Source organism: Rhyacophila brunnea, unplaced genomic scaffold (genome assembly GCF_057557595.1).
Source record: "Rhyacophila brunnea isolate RB1 unplaced genomic scaffold, BYU_Rbru_1.0 scaffold_11, whole genome shotgun sequence".
NCBI lineage: Eukaryota > Metazoa > Arthropoda > Insecta > Trichoptera > Rhyacophilidae > Rhyacophila > Rhyacophila brunnea.
This window is the reverse complement of record NW_028232763.1, coordinates 31,604,483-31,626,211: the sequence shown is the minus strand read 5'-3', so window position 1 is coordinate 31,626,211 and position 21,729 is coordinate 31,604,483. Positions and strand designations below refer to the sequence as shown.

At 36.0% G+C, this 21,729-nt stretch overlaps 1 protein-coding gene across 1 annotated transcript; it reads right to left on the bottom strand.

The window, feature by feature from the left end:
* Positions 1 to 279: 279 nt before the first annotated feature.
* Positions 280 to 21,530, bottom strand: bsf (bicoid stability factor). The gene is made up of 10 exons (XM_085960240.1): positions 21,321 to 21,530; positions 15,084 to 15,256; positions 14,333 to 14,531; positions 12,118 to 12,436; positions 10,510 to 11,910; positions 10,176 to 10,337; positions 9,027 to 9,071; positions 6,596 to 6,912; positions 4,476 to 5,311; positions 280 to 2,500 (listed from the first exon to the last, which is right to left on the bottom strand). Exons 1-10 carry the CDS (start codon positions 21,455 to 21,457, stop codon positions 2,019 to 2,021), a joined length of 4,071 nt encoding a protein of 1,356 aa, XP_085816366.1. The 5' UTR covers positions 21,458 to 21,530; the 3' UTR covers positions 280 to 2,018.
* Between the last annotated feature and the right edge of the window lie 199 nt (positions 21,531 to 21,729).

Here is a 21,729-nt window from a genome sequence, read left to right as displayed (position 1 = left end):
AGCTGGTATACGAATGACCAATTCGTAGACTTTCTGGACTCGCCGCCCGAAATGCATGCGATTTGTTGATAGTAGCACTAGATGTTTTTTTCAAACTAAAAAGTCACATTCGACCAATCTGCAGAGCTCCATTTGGCAATGTATGTTTTGTGAATAATGATGACGTCACATTGACGTATTCGACATGTTGCAGACGAGACGAGTTTTGATGTGCGAGCCGGTTTAGGATTTGAGTCTCTGATGACTTTTTACTCACCATGAAATAAACAAAACATCATTTCGGTTAAACTTTAAATTTTATTTGACGTAAACAAATTTAACAGGTAATAATTAATATAAACGAAATTACTTAATTCTATCACAGAAATAACCTAATAAATAAAATTAAACTAAATATTTCTGTTCCTATGATACGCACAATGCAAACAGTAAATCCGTCCTTTCAGACTTGGAAAAATGCAGTGTTTTGATTTTATTTGAACAATTAAGATTTCACGTAACGAAATTTATGTTAGTTAAAAATAAGGCATAGTTAAATTAGATGGAGATCCAATTTAGGTATATTGATAAACCAACCATATAACACCGAATTACATAATATTGTATTGTATGACCTTTCAAAATGTTTTCGATTGATTATCGTGTAAAAGTAGGTCTCCATATTATATTGCACCCATAAACAGAGAACTTGAAAACAAACACAATTATAATATAAGGTTTTTATCGATTCTATTTGTTACATTATCTGTTTTTATTATTATCAAATCTCTTACATCAAGTCATTCACATATTATTATGTTATGTTTTTTGTTGTAGAAATATTGATTCTCTTCATTTGATAGTGGGAAAAATTGAGACGCTATTATATAACAATATTTAAAACAGATTTCTAACTTTTTAACTCTTTCGAATGAAACTACAAAATGAAATTTATTTCGAGACAAATGCAGATTATTATTATACAAAACCCAGTTAACAGGGTCTCATATGAATGGTACAAAATGTAATAGCAACCTTATCATTAATTCGAAGGCTATACTTATATATATCACTTATTTGTAATATTAGAAAGTAAATTGTTCTGAGAATGATATATTGGGGTACATAGAATTTTTTAAATATAGATTAGCTTTACAATATAAACCAAAAAAATGTTTTACACTGGTGATTTTGATGTGCAAATTTCGAATGATTGTACAGTAAAACCTAAACGTTTTGCCAATTCTTAATTGCTAAATAAAACTAATTCAGAGTTTATATTTCGAAATTCGACACAGTGAACAATATTAATTATCTGGAGGAATTGAATTACCAAAATAATACCAGTAAAACTCAATCGTAATTATTTCAGTATTTGATTGCGGTCTTTCGTCGTTATTGATGATTGATTGAAATGGGAAATAAAGCATTCCAGTTATAATGAAAATCGATAAATAACCATATTGACAATTTTTATTAACTTGAAAGTTAATTGGATTTCGTAATTAAATTTTTAAAATACCACTCATACTTTTAAATCCTAGCAAGTGTGGTACATATAGACTGCAGAGTGAACACTGAGTAAAGTTTTTGTTTGACCATATTATACGCAAAGATTTTGAAGAAACCATGGTTTCTCCATCAATATTGCTGAAGCGAGTGTCAGTTTGTCATAACTGCCATTTTTCTATGCAACAAACAGGGAATGGCTTTCTGAGATTTGTACTAGCTGTTTTGACCAGCGCCTTAATTCGATTGTACCCACCGCGAGTGCACAAGATGCTGGGGTCCTTTTTTAGCTTCACTTTCATACACATGCTCCGATTCTTTATAAGATGGTTGTCTTCAACATCTTTACATAGAAGTTATGTGATGTTAGTTACAGTTTTATCCATTCATCATGAGGGAGCTTTTGATATTGAATGACTCAACCCTGAATGGGATATTTTATACATGAAAATATGTATAATGTATAAAGAAATAATACAATTCAGCCTTATTTACAATAAACACACCACTTAGTATTAAAAAAAAATTAATCATTCTTCGCTTCTTTGGAGTGTTTCTTTGCTGACTGGCTTGGCTGGTATTCTATATTTGAAAGTGGCACCGGATGCCTCCACGGCCCTTTTTAAATTTTCCAATGTCTTAGTGTGGAGTATATCCATAGTCACGTCGGTGGCCAGCGCCTTCTCGATGGCGTTGTATCCTCCTTCGATGTCCTCTTTTATGGCATATATATCAATCTGTCTCGAAAAAATGAGGGCCAAAGCTCGAGGATTCAATCTGTTACAGGAGGTGACGTAACCTAATAGTGTCGTCAAGAGCTCGGGGTCGGCTTTTGCTTGGGCTACGTTCAAAATTTTCATAAATAATACAGACTCATCGGACCCTATGGAGAGGAACTTTTCCCACATTTTATCGGCCTCCGGTTTGTTTCCATCCAAGACGTGATGTATCCACAGCACATTGTAGGGTTGACTGATGCCACGATCAGCATACTTTTCACATATATTCTCAACTGCAAAAAAAATAATTATTAATTCAACTAGCAAAGATTCTCGACCTTTTTGATTGATTCTGCCTGGTTGATATACTTTAAGACTCGGAGAGGTTAAATTAGGAACATAATATACGTGTAAAACGATAAGTAACTAAAGCGGACTTTTTATTTATTCGTGACTATTTTAAACGGATACAAAGGAAAACTTGACAATTTTAATATGGGTATTCCATCCCGACCTACATACCTGCATATTCGCACTCTACGATACTGACAGTAGGGTTAGTAAATAATAATTAATAACTACAGCTACAAAAAATTCTCCACTAAGTAAAATTGTTGCTACCTACTTCGGATCACGAAACCCAGATTGGGAAACACTGAGCTCCGTGCTTCCATGGTAATTTACATATAAATCTCCAGAGATAAATTTGTGAATATACATAGTACAGTCGTATACTTTGTGTTTGTGTTGAGCGACGCAGGAAGACTGGCTAGTGACAGGGATTCTTGGAGACGTCGCACTGTGACAATAATGTGCTCTATCTAAGGGGCGAATATGGCCGAAGAATATACTTTGTGTTTGTATGAAATCAGTATTTCGGGTTGGCAGTAGCATTTGAATTGTGACTACAAATTCTCCATGCAAAAGGAAAAATGCGTTAAGTCTAAAATCACTACTTTTCAGGAGAGCCAAGGGAAGATTGATTTTTGGACCATTTTGTGTGGGAACACCAATGTTTGTGTGAAATTTAATAATTCAGAGACGTTGATTTGACTCATTCTCGATTCAGAATTGATAATGACAGTCAGTGGCAACCATGTGTTGCAGCCAGCTGGTGATTTCAGTTGGTTTGTTGTTGTAATCGATTTTTGGGATGTCTCCGCGCATTCTCCCTGCTTCTTTCTTCAACGTTTCGGTCTCATTGCAGAGGCCATTCTCAAAAGATGATGTATTAAAATATACTGATAGATGTATGAATGCAAACGCCATTCTAGAGTGTGTAGAAACGGGGTCTGTTTAGTTGAGATCAAACGCTATCAACATAAATAACACTTTGAATCTGGGAATTGTGATATTTAAAAACCGAAATGTCTTGTGTATCAAAGGCTCGTCAAGCATAATTTAACAAGATCCAAGAAGCCAGCAGGAGCAATGACAAACCGGTTACTCAGGATGAGTATACGAAATTGAAAGGCCGTGCTTGTCTGCGAAAGATCAAAAACACTACCGATGGCATGTGCGGTCCATAACCATTTACTACTACAGGTCACAATGTTGGTGGAAGCAGTAGGTAAAGTGTTAATATCGACTGTTTAATCTGCAATCTGGCTAACTCCATTTGGGAAAATTGTTCAGAAAGAGAGAAACCATAATAATTTCACTATCGAGCGGAATTGAACAATTCCAAAAATACACTTTATTATTTATGTATTATATATTTATATATTTTTTTTTACAAATACGCTGCACTATGAATCAATACACTATTTTAGCCTTCTTTTTATATATAAAGAGCGGAGTTGCTCCATTTACGATATTGGTAATTTGGCACCGGTAGTTGGCTGTTTGTTTGAAGAACAATAATGCATTTATTTATAGGTTTAGGAACTTGGAATTCTGTGTGAGCATAGAAAACATGCTTTATAACAAAATGCCAAGAAAATCTCATTTTTGGTCAATATCGCAGTTGTCTGGTTTGCAGATTAAGTAGTCGATATGTATTATATTGTGTCAACCTTTTTCTTGTACCTTGTTCTTTGAGTGTTTCAAAAATCAAAATGTTTTTAGAGTTCCGACAAGAGTATACTGGCAAGTTATAAAAAAATGAATTGAGAGAACACGCATAATATTATGTAGCTCAAATTACAATTACTTTTAAAACTGGGATTAGTTAAAATGAATGCTGAGATATATCCTTTGCATGAGCGGGTTGTACAATGTTCAATGATTTAGCTATAGAAATTATTGATATATATAGTGACGACTCACATTTGACAAGGTGGCTTGTATCGGTGGAGAGCATCTGTAGAGCGCCCGCCTTGGGGAAAGAGGTTCTGAGGGACGGCAAGTCATTAGGGGTGGCGGCCTCTATGCGCCCCAGCAGCAGGTCCAGGTATTCACTCGCCCTCCCATTTTCCACATATGCTTGGCAGATCCTGTTATCCAGGTTGATCTCTCTGATCTGTTCCTCTGAGAGTCGAGTACCAATGTCATGGAGAGACTCCACATGCCCCTCTTTGACCAGCCGACCGCATAGGAATTGTAGCAAGTCGGTGTCGATGATACTCACGTTTTTCATGCTAGAAAAGAGCATGTCCTTGGCCTCCTCCACGCGGCCCGCTTTGATTAGTGACTCCGCCAGGACACGGATGCACTTTTTGGAAAATGTGTCGTTAAAACTGACTGTCTCCTTTTTGGCCAGAGCGCCATCCAGATCTCCCGCTTTGCACATGTTAATTATACTATCGGAAAGAGATAGCTCCGTCCTCTGTGATTTGGAGGAGTTCAAGGATTTGCTTGATTCGGGGCGGGTGTGGACTGCGGGTGGGGTGGCAATGGGCTCCGGCATGACGAATGGCACATTCATGTCTTTAGACTGGAGGAACTCCCCCAGGTGGGTCAAGAAGCGATCAGTGGGCGCGAGTGACTCTTCCTGCAGCAGTGTCCAGAGTCCGAGGGCCTTCTGGGCATCGCCGTCACGTGTGTACGCTACAAGCAGCTGCTGGAATACCTCTGTCCGGTCGATATGGGACAGCTCTTTGGTGGCCTCCAGGAGTCCTTCCAGGCATTCTACCTTGCCTTCTTGGCCGTAACGCTCGCAAACACTGTAATCGTACAGACCACATTTTACTTTTACGACACAATCAGGGAAATGTCTGATATAAAATGAAATGTCGATTATACTAAATTTTGTTCATTTAAGACAGATCAGACTTGAAATGTTGTAGTAAAATTTAGAATTAGGTGTGAGAAATAAAATAATTAACTTTTTTGTCATATAATCTTCACAATTTTATCTGTTGATTCCCTCTCGTGGCATTCATATTGGCTTATGTACAAGATCGAACTTGTGCGAGAGTCTTGTGTTGAGAGTGGGAATCTGCAGTGAAAAATTCATTGCGAAATTTCTACGCAGTTGACTGGGTTTTTTTCAATGTGTTATGAATTTCGCAAGATGAAAATGATGGCAGAGGCGGAAAAGTTATAGAAATGCTTCGAATGATTATATTTATGTGATTACCGCGTATTAACTATCGACATATCGCACCGTGAGTGTAAAACCAAGACATGTGCAAATTTTTCAATTTCGAGATTAAATGCGAAACAACTGCAAAAGTCGTGAACTTGATAATGTAAAAGTGAAGTAACTGAAAAAACATGCAATATAAGGTAGATATAAACCAAAAATTATGGTTTTTTTTAGAAACTCTATTTGTCCTGACAAAACGAAGACTTCAAACCCTAATATCTCCAAAATATGCCATTTGCACAGTCTTGGTTTTACACTCACGGTGCGATATATGCAGTTATGTGCCAAATACCATTTGAAATAGACTTTTCTCACAGTTTATGAGTCTGACGGCTCACGATAATGAGATATTTATACCAATCAGAAATTTTTGTTACAAGAGAAAATTTAAAACATCGAAATTAATAAAATTTGTCTGTAATCTTTGAATGTTTCATGTGGGAATTGTCGTTTTATAACTTATAAATTCGTCAACGAAACTGATTCGCCAGTGTGATATTACATGTGAAATTCGGTGTGCGTAGTTTTCGTAAGCGGTGACAATGCAAATGTTTTTTGCATTGCCCTTAATTATTGAAGATTAATTATTATTTCAATTCTTTACGGAAATGTTTGGGTTGACTCCTTATTCAAATGTTTTTATTGACCATTGCCAAATTCGATTAGTGAAAATCGAAAAGGTTCTCATATTGAAATTGCAAACGCCAGTATCTTCGAACAATTTTTTTGAATTGTCTCCATGGGGAAATAAAAAACTATCACAAATTATCAGAAAGGAATCAAATTCAATTCATGTGTTCGTACTAATGGAGTTTTATAGTATGGGATTTTCATTGGGGGGGAGAGAATTCAGTCAGACCTGTTGAATCGCTGATTTCTCGTTCTGAGACCAGGTGTCTCGAGGATGCGGCGCGCCTGCCGCAGTCGGCCGCACTCCACAAAGCCGAAGACAAGATCGTAGAGGCTGTTCACCTCGCCGTGCACGAGTGTGCTGAGGTCAGTGAGGCGCTGCAGGCCAGCCGCATCTTCACTGAGGATGAGCTTGCGTGTCAGTTCGCTTTTCCAAGGCGTGCACCTATACTTCTGACAGCATTTCTCAAATGCGCTGAGCGCCGCCGCCGTGTCTTCCTTCTTCAGGTGCACTTTTATCAGAGGGCCCAAGATCGAGTTGTTCAGCTGCAATCAACCAAATAAACACACTTCTTTCAACAAAAGTCACTAATTCAAGTTCATGTCAATGTCGAAGAAAAACCATCTTCTATGCATATGTTTTGGGATTTACCGAAAAATAACTGCAGGAAATTATCCATATGGTAAAAATATAGCACTGGCAATTAGATATCCGCAATGGTCAGTTTTACTGTTTGCAGTTTGCAACTGTTTTTTTTTTTACTGAGGTCAATGACTAAACTGAGCTCAAGTCATTTTGTATTACAGTCAAACAGTAATTTTAAGGATTCAAAAGAGTTGTATTGAAAATATGTTGACCAGGAAATACCAGCAAGCATCGACAACATCCCAACACAAAAAGCGTGAGTAGATTCCAGTGGCGAAGGGTGACTTTTGGAAAGAGGTAGGCTGTGGAGATCAGAGAAAAAGAGCATACTTGTCAGGTATACTTACGGGAGATAAGATAATTCTTACGATATTACTACTGATGAATAGGTGCACACTAAAATGACAACGACACACTGAATCATTTTACAACTGCCAGTTAAAAACGAATATTTATCTTATAAATTTTTGTGATAATATCTAATATAAGTTTTTTTTTGCTGTGTGCAAATCTAAATGAACCCTTGATCTTCCAGCTTTGATAATATATGATTTTTTAACAAACGTCAAACTCGAGAATGATATTCCTAAAATGTGGTCTGTCGTACAATAATTTTCAAAATCAATCGGAAAACTAGACATTTAACAAATACCTATATATTTAAAGCACTGACGAATGACTTAGGGTACAAAATAAAACTTTACCACTGTGTTTGGAACAACAATCTGTTTATTGAAATTATGTTTGTCTATGACTGAACTAATCTAAATAATAATCACGAGATACAATTATTTGTTATTTTTAAAAACAATTAATAATTGTATCTGATTAAATCCAAGACATTATTTTTTAAAATCATCTTATTTATTTATTATTTGCTTAAAGCGGCAGGCATAGACAATAAAATTTGCATAAAGAGTTGTAAGCGGGTCTCTCGAGCGCTTACCAAATGAGACAAAATTAGTAGACTTGCCTGAAGAGATGAGTATAAGTATAGAAAACAATTATCAATTATGATCTCAATAATCGCCATTCAAAGAACAAAAACAGATGTTGCTACTCGCTTGTAATTTTTTTTTGATTCTAAACTTGACTAATTTAAATAGTCGCCATTCTAAATTAAAATTCTGACCATAGATGACACTTAATATTTTAAAATATTCCACATCTTATTTATGTATTTAAATTTGAAATAAATACTTGAAGATATAGTTTTCTTGAAGGTAGGCTTTAAATAATCGCTTAGTATGGAGCCTTCGCCACTAGTAGATTCTCAATATCATAGATTGAAAAAAAAAATACAGGAAAACCCCATTAAGGTTAGTTTGAAATTCGCTGTAAATCGAATTTTTGGTAAAATTCATAAAATCTATTTATGGCGATTTTCACTAATTTAGTGAATGAACCATAATGTCACCACTCATATTAATCTGAATGAAATTATATCGTAAACGGAAACAATGTTAAATTGTAACAAAAAAACCCATACATTTCGTATTTTGTAATTCGAATTTTTTGCAATTTTCAGTAGGTAGTCGATTTTTGAATTAACAGGATTTTACTGTACATACCTACCTTTCAAATTAAAGATTGTACTTTTAGTGACATAATTAATTTACTGCTATGGAATATAATACCCATAATATTATATTATTATAACAAACATATTTATTATAAAGAATTGAATATATTGTTTTATTTATGTCATGACGTGAAACATGAAATTGATGTAGGTAAATATTAAATTGATGACGGATTGAAAAAAATGAACGGTAAGTACTCTTCAGTTTTCGCAATATTTTTTAAATTCAAATAATGTGCACCTTGATGCGAAAAGAGTTGGGAAGCACTGTTCTACACATACAACTTTTATTTCCCTTTTATATTAATTTAGGCTCTGATTTTATTAAAGAATGTTGACTTGAATGTTTTGGAGTGAAATCATTTCAGTTACCCAACATTAATATTGTTATTTTAACTTTAGTAAAAAAAACATCCAGTCAAATAGACTCACCTCGAGGTAGCCTTTTTCTTCAAGTAGATTGAATATGCTTTGGAGCTGAAAACAAGAACACAATAGACGATTCAATTACGTAAATGTGAACAGCAAATGGACCAATATATACGTATATCCCTCGGTTGGCTCGGACTTGACTGATTCGTCTGATGAATATATTTTAAAATATGTGACTTAGTGACCCACGAGCTAGTACTAAAAAAATAATAAACAAAATTTGACCCACTTCCCAAAAAGGTTCGCCATCCCTGGTATATACGGAGATATGTCTTTGTGTTACAGGTAGAACCGATTATAGTGAACAATTCTGCATTCTCAACTAAAAAATGCATTGAAAACATTCTACATTTAAAACAAAACAAAAACATTGAAAACATTTAACCGCCGATATAATACAGGGCTACAACTAAAACTATTTATATTTAGAACACAATAATTTGAGAAGAAATTTCTTATTAACGTACTTGATATACATACATATGTAGATGAGAAACTTTAATAACAAAAAATAATAATAATGTTAAATTATTAAACACATCTAGACGCGTACAACAAGGGTGCCATTTAGTTCAGCATTGGTACATCTCCCTGTTTTACGATGCAACGAATATGTATGCGAGTCAAGTTTATGACTAACTGTCATGAGTCATACACGCTTCGCGACAAATGGACGAAACACAACGTTTTACGACCGCACGTGATGTGATCATACTGTAATCGCAGCATCACAGTCTGCTTCTGTCTTTGGTGTGTTGTTTATAATGACATTAAGTTATTTATAAATGCTTCATTGTGTAGGGTGGTGGGGGAGGGACTCCACTATATGACATTGGCTAATAATAGTCAGTCATCATTGTCATAACACTTTTTTTTCAATTTCAAGACGCTCGTTAAGTAGGTGTCGCAGTGGTTGATTTAAAATTTGAGGGGTATCACGTTTGACGGGTAATAGGTCATCAGGCTGATACCCGGTTCTGCTGTTCAATTTCAAGATGCACGATATTTACTTTTCTATGTCGTCGTTGCACGCTGACAGATTTTGTCAGAAATTTTATTATCGAAATTTGTCACTGCCAAAAAAAAAAGAAGCCATAAAATCAGAAGATGACTGTGATGGCTGACAATATACGAAAACGGCAAAGGTACCTTATCGACATCGCCCTTTTCCGCCATGCCATCGAGCAGTTTCCAGCAGGCCGTGTTGTACGCAAAGGATTTGACTTCCTGCAGATGAGTATTCTTCTGAAGCAGGTCAGTTGCCTTCTCGTACTCGTCGTTCTGCAGAAAGGCATCTGCCAACCGCACCACCTGAAATGTATTCACAACTAAAAAGTGAGCTGCACAAATTTTAAGTGATTCTTGGACATATCATTGCCAAACTCTAAATTCAGTCTTACCATCATACGGAAGGAATGGAAAATAAGTGAAATCTGACTGATATTGAAAAGGGTCACCCTACTGAAGCGAAAGAAAGGCTTACCTTAATAGAGTCCAGAGTGAAGTCAGGGTCTTTGGCCCGCAAGGCGGCTTCATAGTGCAGGGCCCGCTCAAGATTCCCACTCAGCAAGAAGCTGTCCATGATGGAGGCTAGGGTGCCGGTGGTTAGGACAAAGCCTTCAGTGTCTAGCTTTTTCAGCAGGGTCTCCACGTCATCCATCCTCCTGGCGCGTAAGTATGCTCCCAGTAGCTGACGTTTGAGCCCAAGAGGGCTGTCCCCCCTTGCCTCTGCGCCCTCCACCATCTGTTCCAATTGCTCTACTCCCATCGTCAGAGACGGTATGGAGGCGACCTCGGCGGGCACTATTTCCAGATCCTCTGCCGTTAGCTTGGTCAGCAGCTCCGAGATACGTGGCGAAAGGGCTGAGCCCAGTTTTTCCTGAATTCTCTCTGCCGACACCTGGCTGATGCCTAGACCAAAGCTCAGGAAGCCCTCCATCACCTCGGCTAAAGGAAGTGATGGCGCGCTCGGATGGGAGACGGCTCCCAGGAGCAGACGACCAGCAATTGCTCGAACATCTGTCACTCTCCTGGGGACTGCTGCACCCTCTTTCTCGCCATCCTCGTTGCGTTCAGTGCGCTCAGGGGGGTCGCGGCACGCCTGGCGAACTAGGGTCACGTAAGAGATGGCATCACCGGTGGCGATAAATGCACTGTTCAGCGGCCCTGAGAGGGCTTCGGCATTGATGTGGGGGGTGTACTTGTTAGCGAGGTCGGCTGCGACGGATGCCTGCCCTTCGCTGAGGAGGCGCAGGATAACGGTGCGGCTGGCACTGCCTGCGGACACGCCCACCTTCCGAAGCGCATCCACGGCTCGGTAAGGATCTGTCCCCAGATGTGGAACGATGTAATCCCTGAGGGCATCGACGCTGGGCCCCGTGCGAAACTCGGCATTGGCGATAGCCACCAGCTTCAGCAATCCCTCACGGTCATTCCGCCGGCCCCTGGCGACATACAATGGCCAGAAGTAGTGCTGGCGGACTGGCCGACCCGCAGCCAGCGACACCCTCATCAGCGCCAGAGCCAGTGTCTCCTGTCCGTTCTGCAGTGCCATATCCAAAGCCACAGTGTGAGCGCCAGGGCAGAGGTCCTGGGCAACCAGATCATTCAGGACAACAATAACAGCCTCGGCGTCCTGGGATGTTCTGACCAGCTGCCGAACGAAGAACGCACCACGAAAGTCGGAAGGTGTATCAGTGACGTGGCCGCTCATGGAGCGTAGGACCTGGAGGGCGGCCCGCTCTTTTGAACGGTTCAGGAGGCGTAGGATGAGGTTCACGGCGTCCTGATTGTACCCTGGCCCACGCTCCATCTTCTGCAGGAAGAAGTCCATGTGCTCCTCGCGCCCATTCACGGCACACTCCTCTACCACGTCCATGTAGTCCTGAAAACAGTAGGTGAGGATATAGATGGAAAAAATAGCATTTTTAATGTGAAAAGCTCAACCAGTCCGACGGAACCGGAGCTGTTGAAAAAGTGTTTGGGTTTTGTTATGTCAAATTTTAAATTGGAACCATGGGTCCAGATTTTTCAAATTTTTGAAAGAAGCAATTAAAATAAGAACATGCGATTTAGCCAAAGGAGGGCTCACCTTATCGGAAAGATGCAGCTCCTCCTTCTCAGCCTCCAGGAGGACCTGGGCAACAGCATCCATGTCTCCTTGGGCAGCGAGGCCACCTGCGAGGATGGCGTAGGTTCTGGCAGTAGGCTGCAAGCCAGCTCCCCGCGTTGCCTCGAGCACAGAGCGCGCCCCTGCCGCGTCCCCCTGCCGTGTGTGACCCAACACCAGAGCGTCCAGCACGGCGCCGCTCAGCGGGAGTTGCTTGTCTCGCATCTCCGATAGGATACGTGATGCCCCCTCCACATCCCCTGTCTGGCAATGGCGCCACATCAACCGTTGGTACGTTACCCTGTTGAGACATCACCATTATTAATCCTCCACTTCAAGTGCTTTTATTTCTTCATTTATAGTTTTATTCAAATTGTACTTCCAAAACGATTCAGTTATCATCTACATCAGGGTTGGCGTTTTATGTACGCGTGCCAAAATTTCCCAAATAATATTTTACGTGCCAAGCAGTTTTTTATGGCGATAAAAGTTTTCTAAAAAAATAGTTTTTTAGAATAAGATTGTATTAATCCTTTGAATGCGGACGGCACACCTGTTGTACACTAATTAATTGACCATTACACGTTAAAAAAGTTTAAATATTACAATCGAGTTGTTGATATTCTATCTTTTGCCGTACTTCTAGCTGAAGGCCTATCTTTTATTCTTTGAATTTTTTTTCCTTCTTTTCAAACTAGTCAAAGAGATCGTGGAAGCATTTAAACCACTCTTCTTTCATACTATATTCTCCAATACTGAACGGTTTTCCATTTTTAGAGATAATGTTTGAGGCAAAATAACAAGCAGTTATTATATTTGAATGACTGCCGATAATTAATTTCATAAGGTTTGTTGATTGAATGTTTTTATTTTTAATTTCCCGGTCCTGAGGACCGACCGACCTATGCAATTGTATATTTACATTAAACGTAATGATTATTCTTGAAAAGGATTGGCCTGCATTTTTTTATACAATGCGATTAGTCATTTATGCATGAATTTCATCGTTTCCGTTTGCGCTTCGATTGGTAAACATAAATTAGGAAAAACCGAAGAAAATACGCATGGCTATGTCGTCATTATTAGGGAATCCAATCCCGAGCCAAAATTCTGATCCCGGGATTTCGGGATTACAATTTGACAATCCCGGGATCCCGGGACTGGTCCCGGGATTGGGATTTTTTTTCCATTGTTAATATAAAATTTTTATATTTACAAATAACATTGATAAAATCGGTCAAAAATAAATCTAGTATAATTTATACTATTTAAGACATTTATTGTTAATATTGTATACGTTAAATCTTGGAAATACACAAGTTTAATGGAGTAAATAATATTGTAATATAAATAATAATGTGAATTTAATATGAGATTGCTATTTCTGATAGTAAAGACATAATGAATAGATCAGCGAGATTTAAAATAGTAAAGCAAATAATCATGGCGTACTTATGGCCTTTCCGCTTCATAAATCTAATTAGTCAGCCAAATATGAAACTGCCGTAAAACGTATGATATCATGGTGGAATTACTTTGTTAAAAGTGCGAAGCATTGTTTTTTTACCAATCTTTCTCATTTTTAATAATCTATGTGAAAAAATAAAATGAATCGGCAACCTACACATCAAACTTGATTCAAACTCAGTTTATTTCTAATGTAGTTATTTTGTATTAAAAGTATTTTTTCTGTTATATTTTCCATAAAAATTGATAAAAAAATCAATCCCGAAATCCCGGGATTATGTTTATCAATCCCGGGATTCATAGGTATCGAAAACAGCTCGGGATCCCGGGATTGGATTCCCTAGTCATTATCTTAAAATATATTGTAAGTAAGTACTTATATATTTATTTGTAAAACTTTAAGAACAAGAACATTTTTTAAAGATATATATAAAATAGTAATTTCTTTTCTCTTCAAAATGAAACATTTGCGTGCCATGTGAAATAATCTCGCGTGCCACTAGTGGCACGAGTGCCATAAGTTCACCATCCCTGATCTACATCCAGCCAAATTTGCATTGATGGTCCATGGTCCCGGGGCTATCAGTATAAAAAAAAAAAAAAACAAAGGTCTGTCAAACTAATTGTCATCAAATTAGCCACATTTTCAAAATTAAAGCAACTTCATTTATAATTATTCAATATTTGTAGGAGCGTTGAATGAAGAGGCAAGAGAAAAATGCAGACCTACCTGTTTGGTTCGAGTCCTTTGTCTTGAATGTCTTTAAGGAAGGCAACGGGAGAAAAGTCATGCTCGTTTTCAATGTAGACTCTCAGTAGTGCATTGTAGTGGGAGATGTCCATGGGTACATTCCGGTTCTGTAGCGTTTTCCAGATTTGCTCCACTAGCTTGGTCCTCTCCGACGGTAGTTCTTCCGGCACCAGATTTCCTATAAAAGAATTATAGTCAGCGGAAATATTCATCTCACCCGTGAACTTTGTGAAACTCATACATAAGACATCGTCAAGTTTCCTCGATTGGGAGTCTTGTTTTTTTTTGACATCGAACTACATCTTTGTATTCGGCAAGGTAGGTCGGCAACCGCTCGATAATGGTGACCAAAAAATGTTATATCAGAATCTCTTATAACTTTTGAGGAAATAAATATAGCAAAACAAAAATTATCCAGTTGGACTATCGACACTAGCGGGACGGGTGACGAAAAACAGGGTTCGATAACTATGTTCGAGATTAGACGCCGACTATCAATCAAGTAAGTACCTATCATTAGCACCTGTTGAAAAACCATAAAAACATACTTAATTTTGTTGTAGAATGTACACATGGACAGGTCTCGTCTCGAGACCAGGTGGGCGAAAACCTCACTTTGACATTCATAGGTACTACCAGACATTGCACAGACAAAATGAATAAAGTAATGGTTTAATATCGATAATGTCTAGCACTACATTAAAAGCATCTTTAATGAAAGATGTGGTACCGCAGCATCTGATGACGAGCAGAGACTGGGAGCTGGTGACGGCATGCTTGTGACGGACTTCTTCCAGGACCTCATCCAAGTCTCGACGGCTGATGCGCCCGAGCCGCCTCACGTCTGCGTCCAACCGTTGCAGCAGTGGTTCAATGCTTTCCGTTTGGGTGCTGTACGGCCATCTGCAATCCAACATTGCGAATAATTTATAACTAATGTTTCTTCCCGGTCTAGACCATTGAATATACAGCGGAGCTGTGGTTAACCGGTGTAACCCAGGAAGATGCAAGATCAGCACAAGATCCACGTGCTCCACTCAAAGAATGGACATACAAAGATGTGTACTCTAAATGCTGAGCCCTGTTCGTGGGGATACTAAAACAAATGGGTGATGTAATAAATCAACTATTGTGCTACAATTCAATGACATAAAGATTAACTGTCAATGTTATAGGTATTACAGGTTACACAGAATCCGGTGAAAGATTTTTGGCCCCATCTGCAAGGAGAACTCAATTACGAGCTCCGGAAGCTATTCGATTAGCCCGATGATTTGATATCAGATATCTACAATGAGTCACGCGTATGGACCGGAAAGAAAATGCATGCGGGAAGACTGCAACTTCGGCAGCTTGATAATGTACAGCGGGGGTTTCCAACCTTGTTTCATTAGTTTGATTAAGATTTGTGCATTATTTTCAACAATGAGCACAATAAAATTGAAATACAGATCGTGACTCACCGATGGGAATCTAAATGACTGTCTAAGAATACGAATAGGTATCCACATATATTACTAACAGGGAACTCAGAAATAATGGGACCTGTAATACCTAACAGATGTGGAGAAGCAGGCAACCGATCTCGAGTGTGGAAGAATACAGGATAAACTTCAACACGTGTCAAGAATACGTCATACGTCGAATACTGCTCTTGGTTTATGCAATGACGCTCATTTAATATTGGTGTATTGAAGGTTGCAAGAGACACTATTGCACGTCTATAATGCGTGGTTCATTTTCGTAGGACACCACACACATTCAAAACCCTGCGTCAAAATGTACTGTATTGGGATATAGCCTATCGGAATTCTATTTATTAATCTGTTCTGTCCTAACTAATCAAAATTGTTTGAAGGCAACAAATCGGAGTCAAATATCCCATTTATTAAAATATCATTCTGTTTTCTTATAATATATTTTTTGCATATTATGACATTTAATATATATTTTTATTTTTATTAATAAATTATGTACTTAATAATTAAATGCATACTTAAGTAATTATGATTATAATTACATAATATTTTAAATCATCTGTTTCATTATATAAGTGTTTTAAATACAACTAAGTAATAATATTTATTTATCAAATAGATATCTATATTCGTAAGTATTCTCTGTTTAAGTTATGTACGTTTCATTGAAAAAAATGTGTCGACCATTCCATTTTTGGCTATGTGCTCCTGATGAAAATAAGGTTGGGAACACTGTACAGAAAGACTCGTGAGCGTCCAAGTCATTGACAAAGCGATGGGAAATGACCCACTTAATTTGTAACGGAGATCTCTGCGGAGGGCTCGCCAGAGGCTCCAGTTAATTATCGATGAAAGTAATGTGCGATATGCTTATTGACTCAATGTCTCTCATGTCATATTAGCACATAATCTGTGGCACAATTACCCAAAAAATATATGCGCCATATGACATAATATATTTTGTACACTTGTACACAAGTTAATGCCTCCATATATACATAATATTATGTTGTAATATCGTCGGGTTGGTGCCAAAAGTTGGTAAGTCGATAGTTTAGGTATTTAGAGTTAATAACGGATTATGTGTCTATATAAAAATATGTATGCTACAAAAAAAAATAAAGGCCATCCAATATATAGAAATTAGTTTTTTAGCTATTCATTATTTTAATAAAAAAACGTAACTCACGATTTTTCGATTATCCAACATCAAAAAAGATGTAAAGATGCTTACAGTATTAATCTAGATAAAATGTCAATGAAACGCGACAGTCAAATCTTTGTAATGGCACTAACGGATTTATTTTAGTTCAATAGTTGAACTAAAAGTTAAACCTTCTTCCGAAATAAGTTTGTAATAACACTTAGAGTATTCGCGTAAGCAGCAGTCGAGTTAAATTCAATGTACTAGTACTGCCAAATATTTGTAACTTCAGTTACAATGCGCATTTGCCAATTTTTTCGGCCATTTTGCGGTAACTCTCGCGCCAGAATTATCATTCTTTCTCCTATAACTGTCAGAGCAGGTTGGTGTGTGTTCGTAATTATTTATGAAACATTATTAAGTGTTAATAGAAAATGGATAGTAAACCATTCCCAAAGTGCTTGTCATCTAGAGCTGTGAGGATTTTACATTCAGTTTATAAAAATACAACCGATGGCTGTAAAACAAACTGATGTCCGATGTCATACTGATCAGGTACATTTTGTTGATTCATTTGTTTTTACTTTCGTTGTTTGGCGATTAATACTTATTATATTTCTCAATGTTTTGATCATAATGTATATTGATTATGATATTATAATATTACAAAAGTCCTCGTGTTTATAAACGTGTAATTATTACTTATAAAATAATAGCTTATAGATTCGTGACGTGTCACAATGCATGGTGCATCAATTCGAATATCAATAAATAACTTTGTTTTAGTTTTGTTTGTAAGTTGTATTAACTATAATAATAATAATATACCTTATCTTATATAACATTAAAAGCCAAGTCCTCTGACATATTTCTTAACTAATATAGAATCATGATAGCCAAGTTATGGCTTTGTGACGTGTTGCGTTTCAAGAGTAATAATTTAGAATGTCTGCCTAGCTTTAATGTTAGTGGCTCGGTTATCATACTTTTTTTTATAATAACAATGATGAATAATATTAATTAACATAATAATAATTTTTCCAGAATCCTATGCTGTTATCAACTCCTAGGACGAAATCAGGGACCACCAAATTCATTGCCCATACCGGACATTATACAATTTTTTTATTAGTCATATGAGAGGGCGGCCTGTTACCAATGTGTATAGTGAATTAAAGAATGGATATTATACTAAAATGTTGTGATAACTAAAGAAAAGAAAAGATGTGTCGTGCTGGAATAATTTAATAAGGACTAAATTCATGATAAAAAGGACAACCTACCTACAAGTGCATCATGTAGAAACATTATTCCCGAACCTTTTTTAAGTGATAATGAAATCGAAGAAGACGGTGTAGTGTTTATTATAATAATCATTAAATTGTGTTAAAAAAGAACGGACATAGTGAATAGAATCATGTTAAAACCAATTATTTGTAAATTTATCTCTTTATTCATGTGTCATTTCAATATAAGTTCGTATATTTTTATTATGTCCTCAATTTTTACACTGTAAACTTTGGTAAGTATTATAAATTTCTTTGTATTTTTTTCTAATTAATATCAATATTTTTATATTAACAGTGTCTTGTATTATGAATGTTTTTAAAATCAACTATTGATTGTCTATTCAATGATGTACTTTGCATTTTGTTTTTGAAACTGTATTTTTCTGTATAAAATTGTATGTTTTTCGTTCTCAAAAATTATATTTTTCTGCATTAAATTGTACTTAAGTATGTTTTGATTATTTTTTTTGTTATTATTATTGTTATTATATATATATATATTTCTTTTTCTATATTCTCTTCTCTCTTGTGAGGGTAATGTTTGACTTATAATGTAAATCTCATGTTGTGTACGTCTTGAATTCAGATTTGTTATGTCCACAATGTTTTGTATTCATAAATAAATAAATAAATTAATTCATTTTATAATTGTATCGTAGAAGTTTGTATGCTATTTTGGTGTACCCAGATTAATTGATACGATTTATTTTAGGTTTTTTCTCTTTATTAGTTCATGTATGTCTTTTATTGAATAAGTTTATGTAATTTTATTATTTTCCTGATTTTTCCCCTGTATACTGTTGAAAATAATGTAATTCTGTTAAGTATTACTTATATTATGTGTATTTGTAATATGAACTGCTGTATGTCCATTAAAATATTTATAAATGCATTGAAATTGATCATTGATAATATAAAATTGCTTTCAAATTTATTTCTTTTACCTATAAACTTTCCCTTTCTTCACTCCTAACACAATGATATGCACAGATAACTGTCTAAAGAGCTGATTCATTTCTGCCAAAGGTTTGTAAGTCCCACCTCACCTTACAAAGTGCGATTAACTCAGTAATTGTGCCTCAGACGCCGTGAGCTTTTATCATTTTTTTTTTACGAAAACAGTTTATTCCATGTAGACAATATGGTACTGTTCGGTTATACGGAATACAGCGGAAAACGCATTTTGAAAATAGCCGATAAACTGGATTATTTGTTAGGTTAACCCAGGGGTCGGCAAACTCTTGGACCAAAAGAGCCAAATATGAGTAGCACGATGGTTAAATTTTTTTTCGAGAGCCATACATATTTTTATAAATACGATTTATTTAAGTGAATTAATTACATGTTATAATTATTTATTTATAAAGTGAAGAACATTTCCCGAATAAAATTAACGTATATATTATGTTTTTATTGTTGAAATTATAAATATGCTTTTTACAGAATATGAATAACACACAAATTTCACGCATTCCTTAAAACTAATGTGTACCTTCCTTGCATTTCTTTGGACAGTCTCTGTATGTTTGGTATGTAACTTGTAGTTCTTAATTTCAGGCACGACTCCAAATTCGCATTGGTTATTTGACTTCTCTAAATGCTCTTTACACTTTTCATATTTGAAAATAATTGTTCACGTACATATTATGTAGACTCGAATATAGTAAAAATAGCAAATGCAATTTGTTTCAACTAGTCATAATATGAGTTCGGAAGGCTATTCCATGTATTAAAAATCATAAACCTTACGAAGATCTTTTAGAGCGCTCCGTGTCTTGTGAAATTAAATTGCATTCCAAATCTTCAATTTCGATGGCAAGACCTACAAATTTGGAGCTACATTATTCATTAAATCTACTCTTTTAGTATTTAAAAAGTGCTCGTGTCCAACATCAAACGGAGAAAATTTTAATTTGTCGACTTTTGCAATGGGCGGATTTAAAACAAATGCTAAGGTTTATTTACCATTTTTAAATTCTTGCAATCTCCGCATAATATATTCTCTCATATTTCATATTGCTGTCCTAAAATAATCAGTGCTAATGAGGGCATTACTATTATCAGAGTTATATATAATATTTTTAAACTCTATTTATATGTTTCTGTTTTATTTGTTTATAAAAATCTTAGCGAAAAATGTTGTATTATTTAGGAATATTTTGCACTGTGTGTATTGCACGTAACCTTTTTGCATTCCAAAAAATGAGATATAAAGTAAACAAACGATCATACCTTTTAGCATCAAGCATCACGGAGGAATAATTAGACTCGTGACAATGTCATTATATAATATAATAATACAAGTGTACACATCAATGACAAATAATTAAAATTGTGAATTTTGTAAAAATCGTGAATTGGGAATTTGGCAAGAAAAGAGCCGCACGCCAATACCCAAAGAGCCACGGTTTGCCGACCTCTGGGTTAACCTAACCAAACCTAACCGAAACTAACAAATAATCCAGTTTATCGGCTATTTTCAAAATGCGTTTTCAGCTGTATTCCGTATAACCGAAGAGTACCGACAATATTATTATAAATACCATTTTCTGTCGGCGCATAGGCTTTTCGATCCAATAATTATTGATTTAAAATTTGAAGTTTTCATACATTTTGATGCATCATTATCACAAACTAAGATTATATTAGGTAATATTAGGTTGGGGTAGGTTTGGTTTGGTCTAAAAAGAAAGTTATAAAATCTCATGACGGCATCTGTGGCACATTTACCAAAAACTCTTCTAGGATGCAGCACCAATATAATTTTCGAGACCTTCCCTCGATATATCATAATATGGCATTGATGAAGAATAAGTTATTTTCTTGTTTGCTTTTTTAATTGAACTGCCAAACTAACTGAGATACTTTTATGATGAAATAGTTTTAATTGTATAAACCGTATACCACGGGAAAAACGGTTCATATAATGATGATTATTTGTTCGGTATTTAATAATACGTCGTATGACACATTTATACTTCTAATATATAATTTTTTGGTATACTTAAAAAAGTTAGTTAATATTATTGGAAGAACAAAATTTTATTTTTACTCACCGTGAAAGACCCGCTCCGAGGGATCTAGCCACCGGAATCAAATTTATATCGCGTCCGGATTTCGTGTTATTTAGAAAAGAACATGATACGTTTGTAAAGCATCTTATAAATTTACTAGAACGTAAAATTGCCGACATTATTGACAAGTTTAGCTAAATAACCTAAAAAAGATTACGCAAGGAAACCCGACAGACCACACCGGCCCATAGAAATTATTTTAAAGACGAGTGAGCGAAGCAAGTAGTTATAAGTTATGTTTATCCGTGGTAGTATTACTATAGCCACAAGTATACTCAAAACATACACTACTGCTAAAAAATAAAATATTATATATTAGGTAAGTAGGTATACATATATTTTGTAATATTATATTTATTAAAATAGTGATGAAATATTTAAATATTTTTTG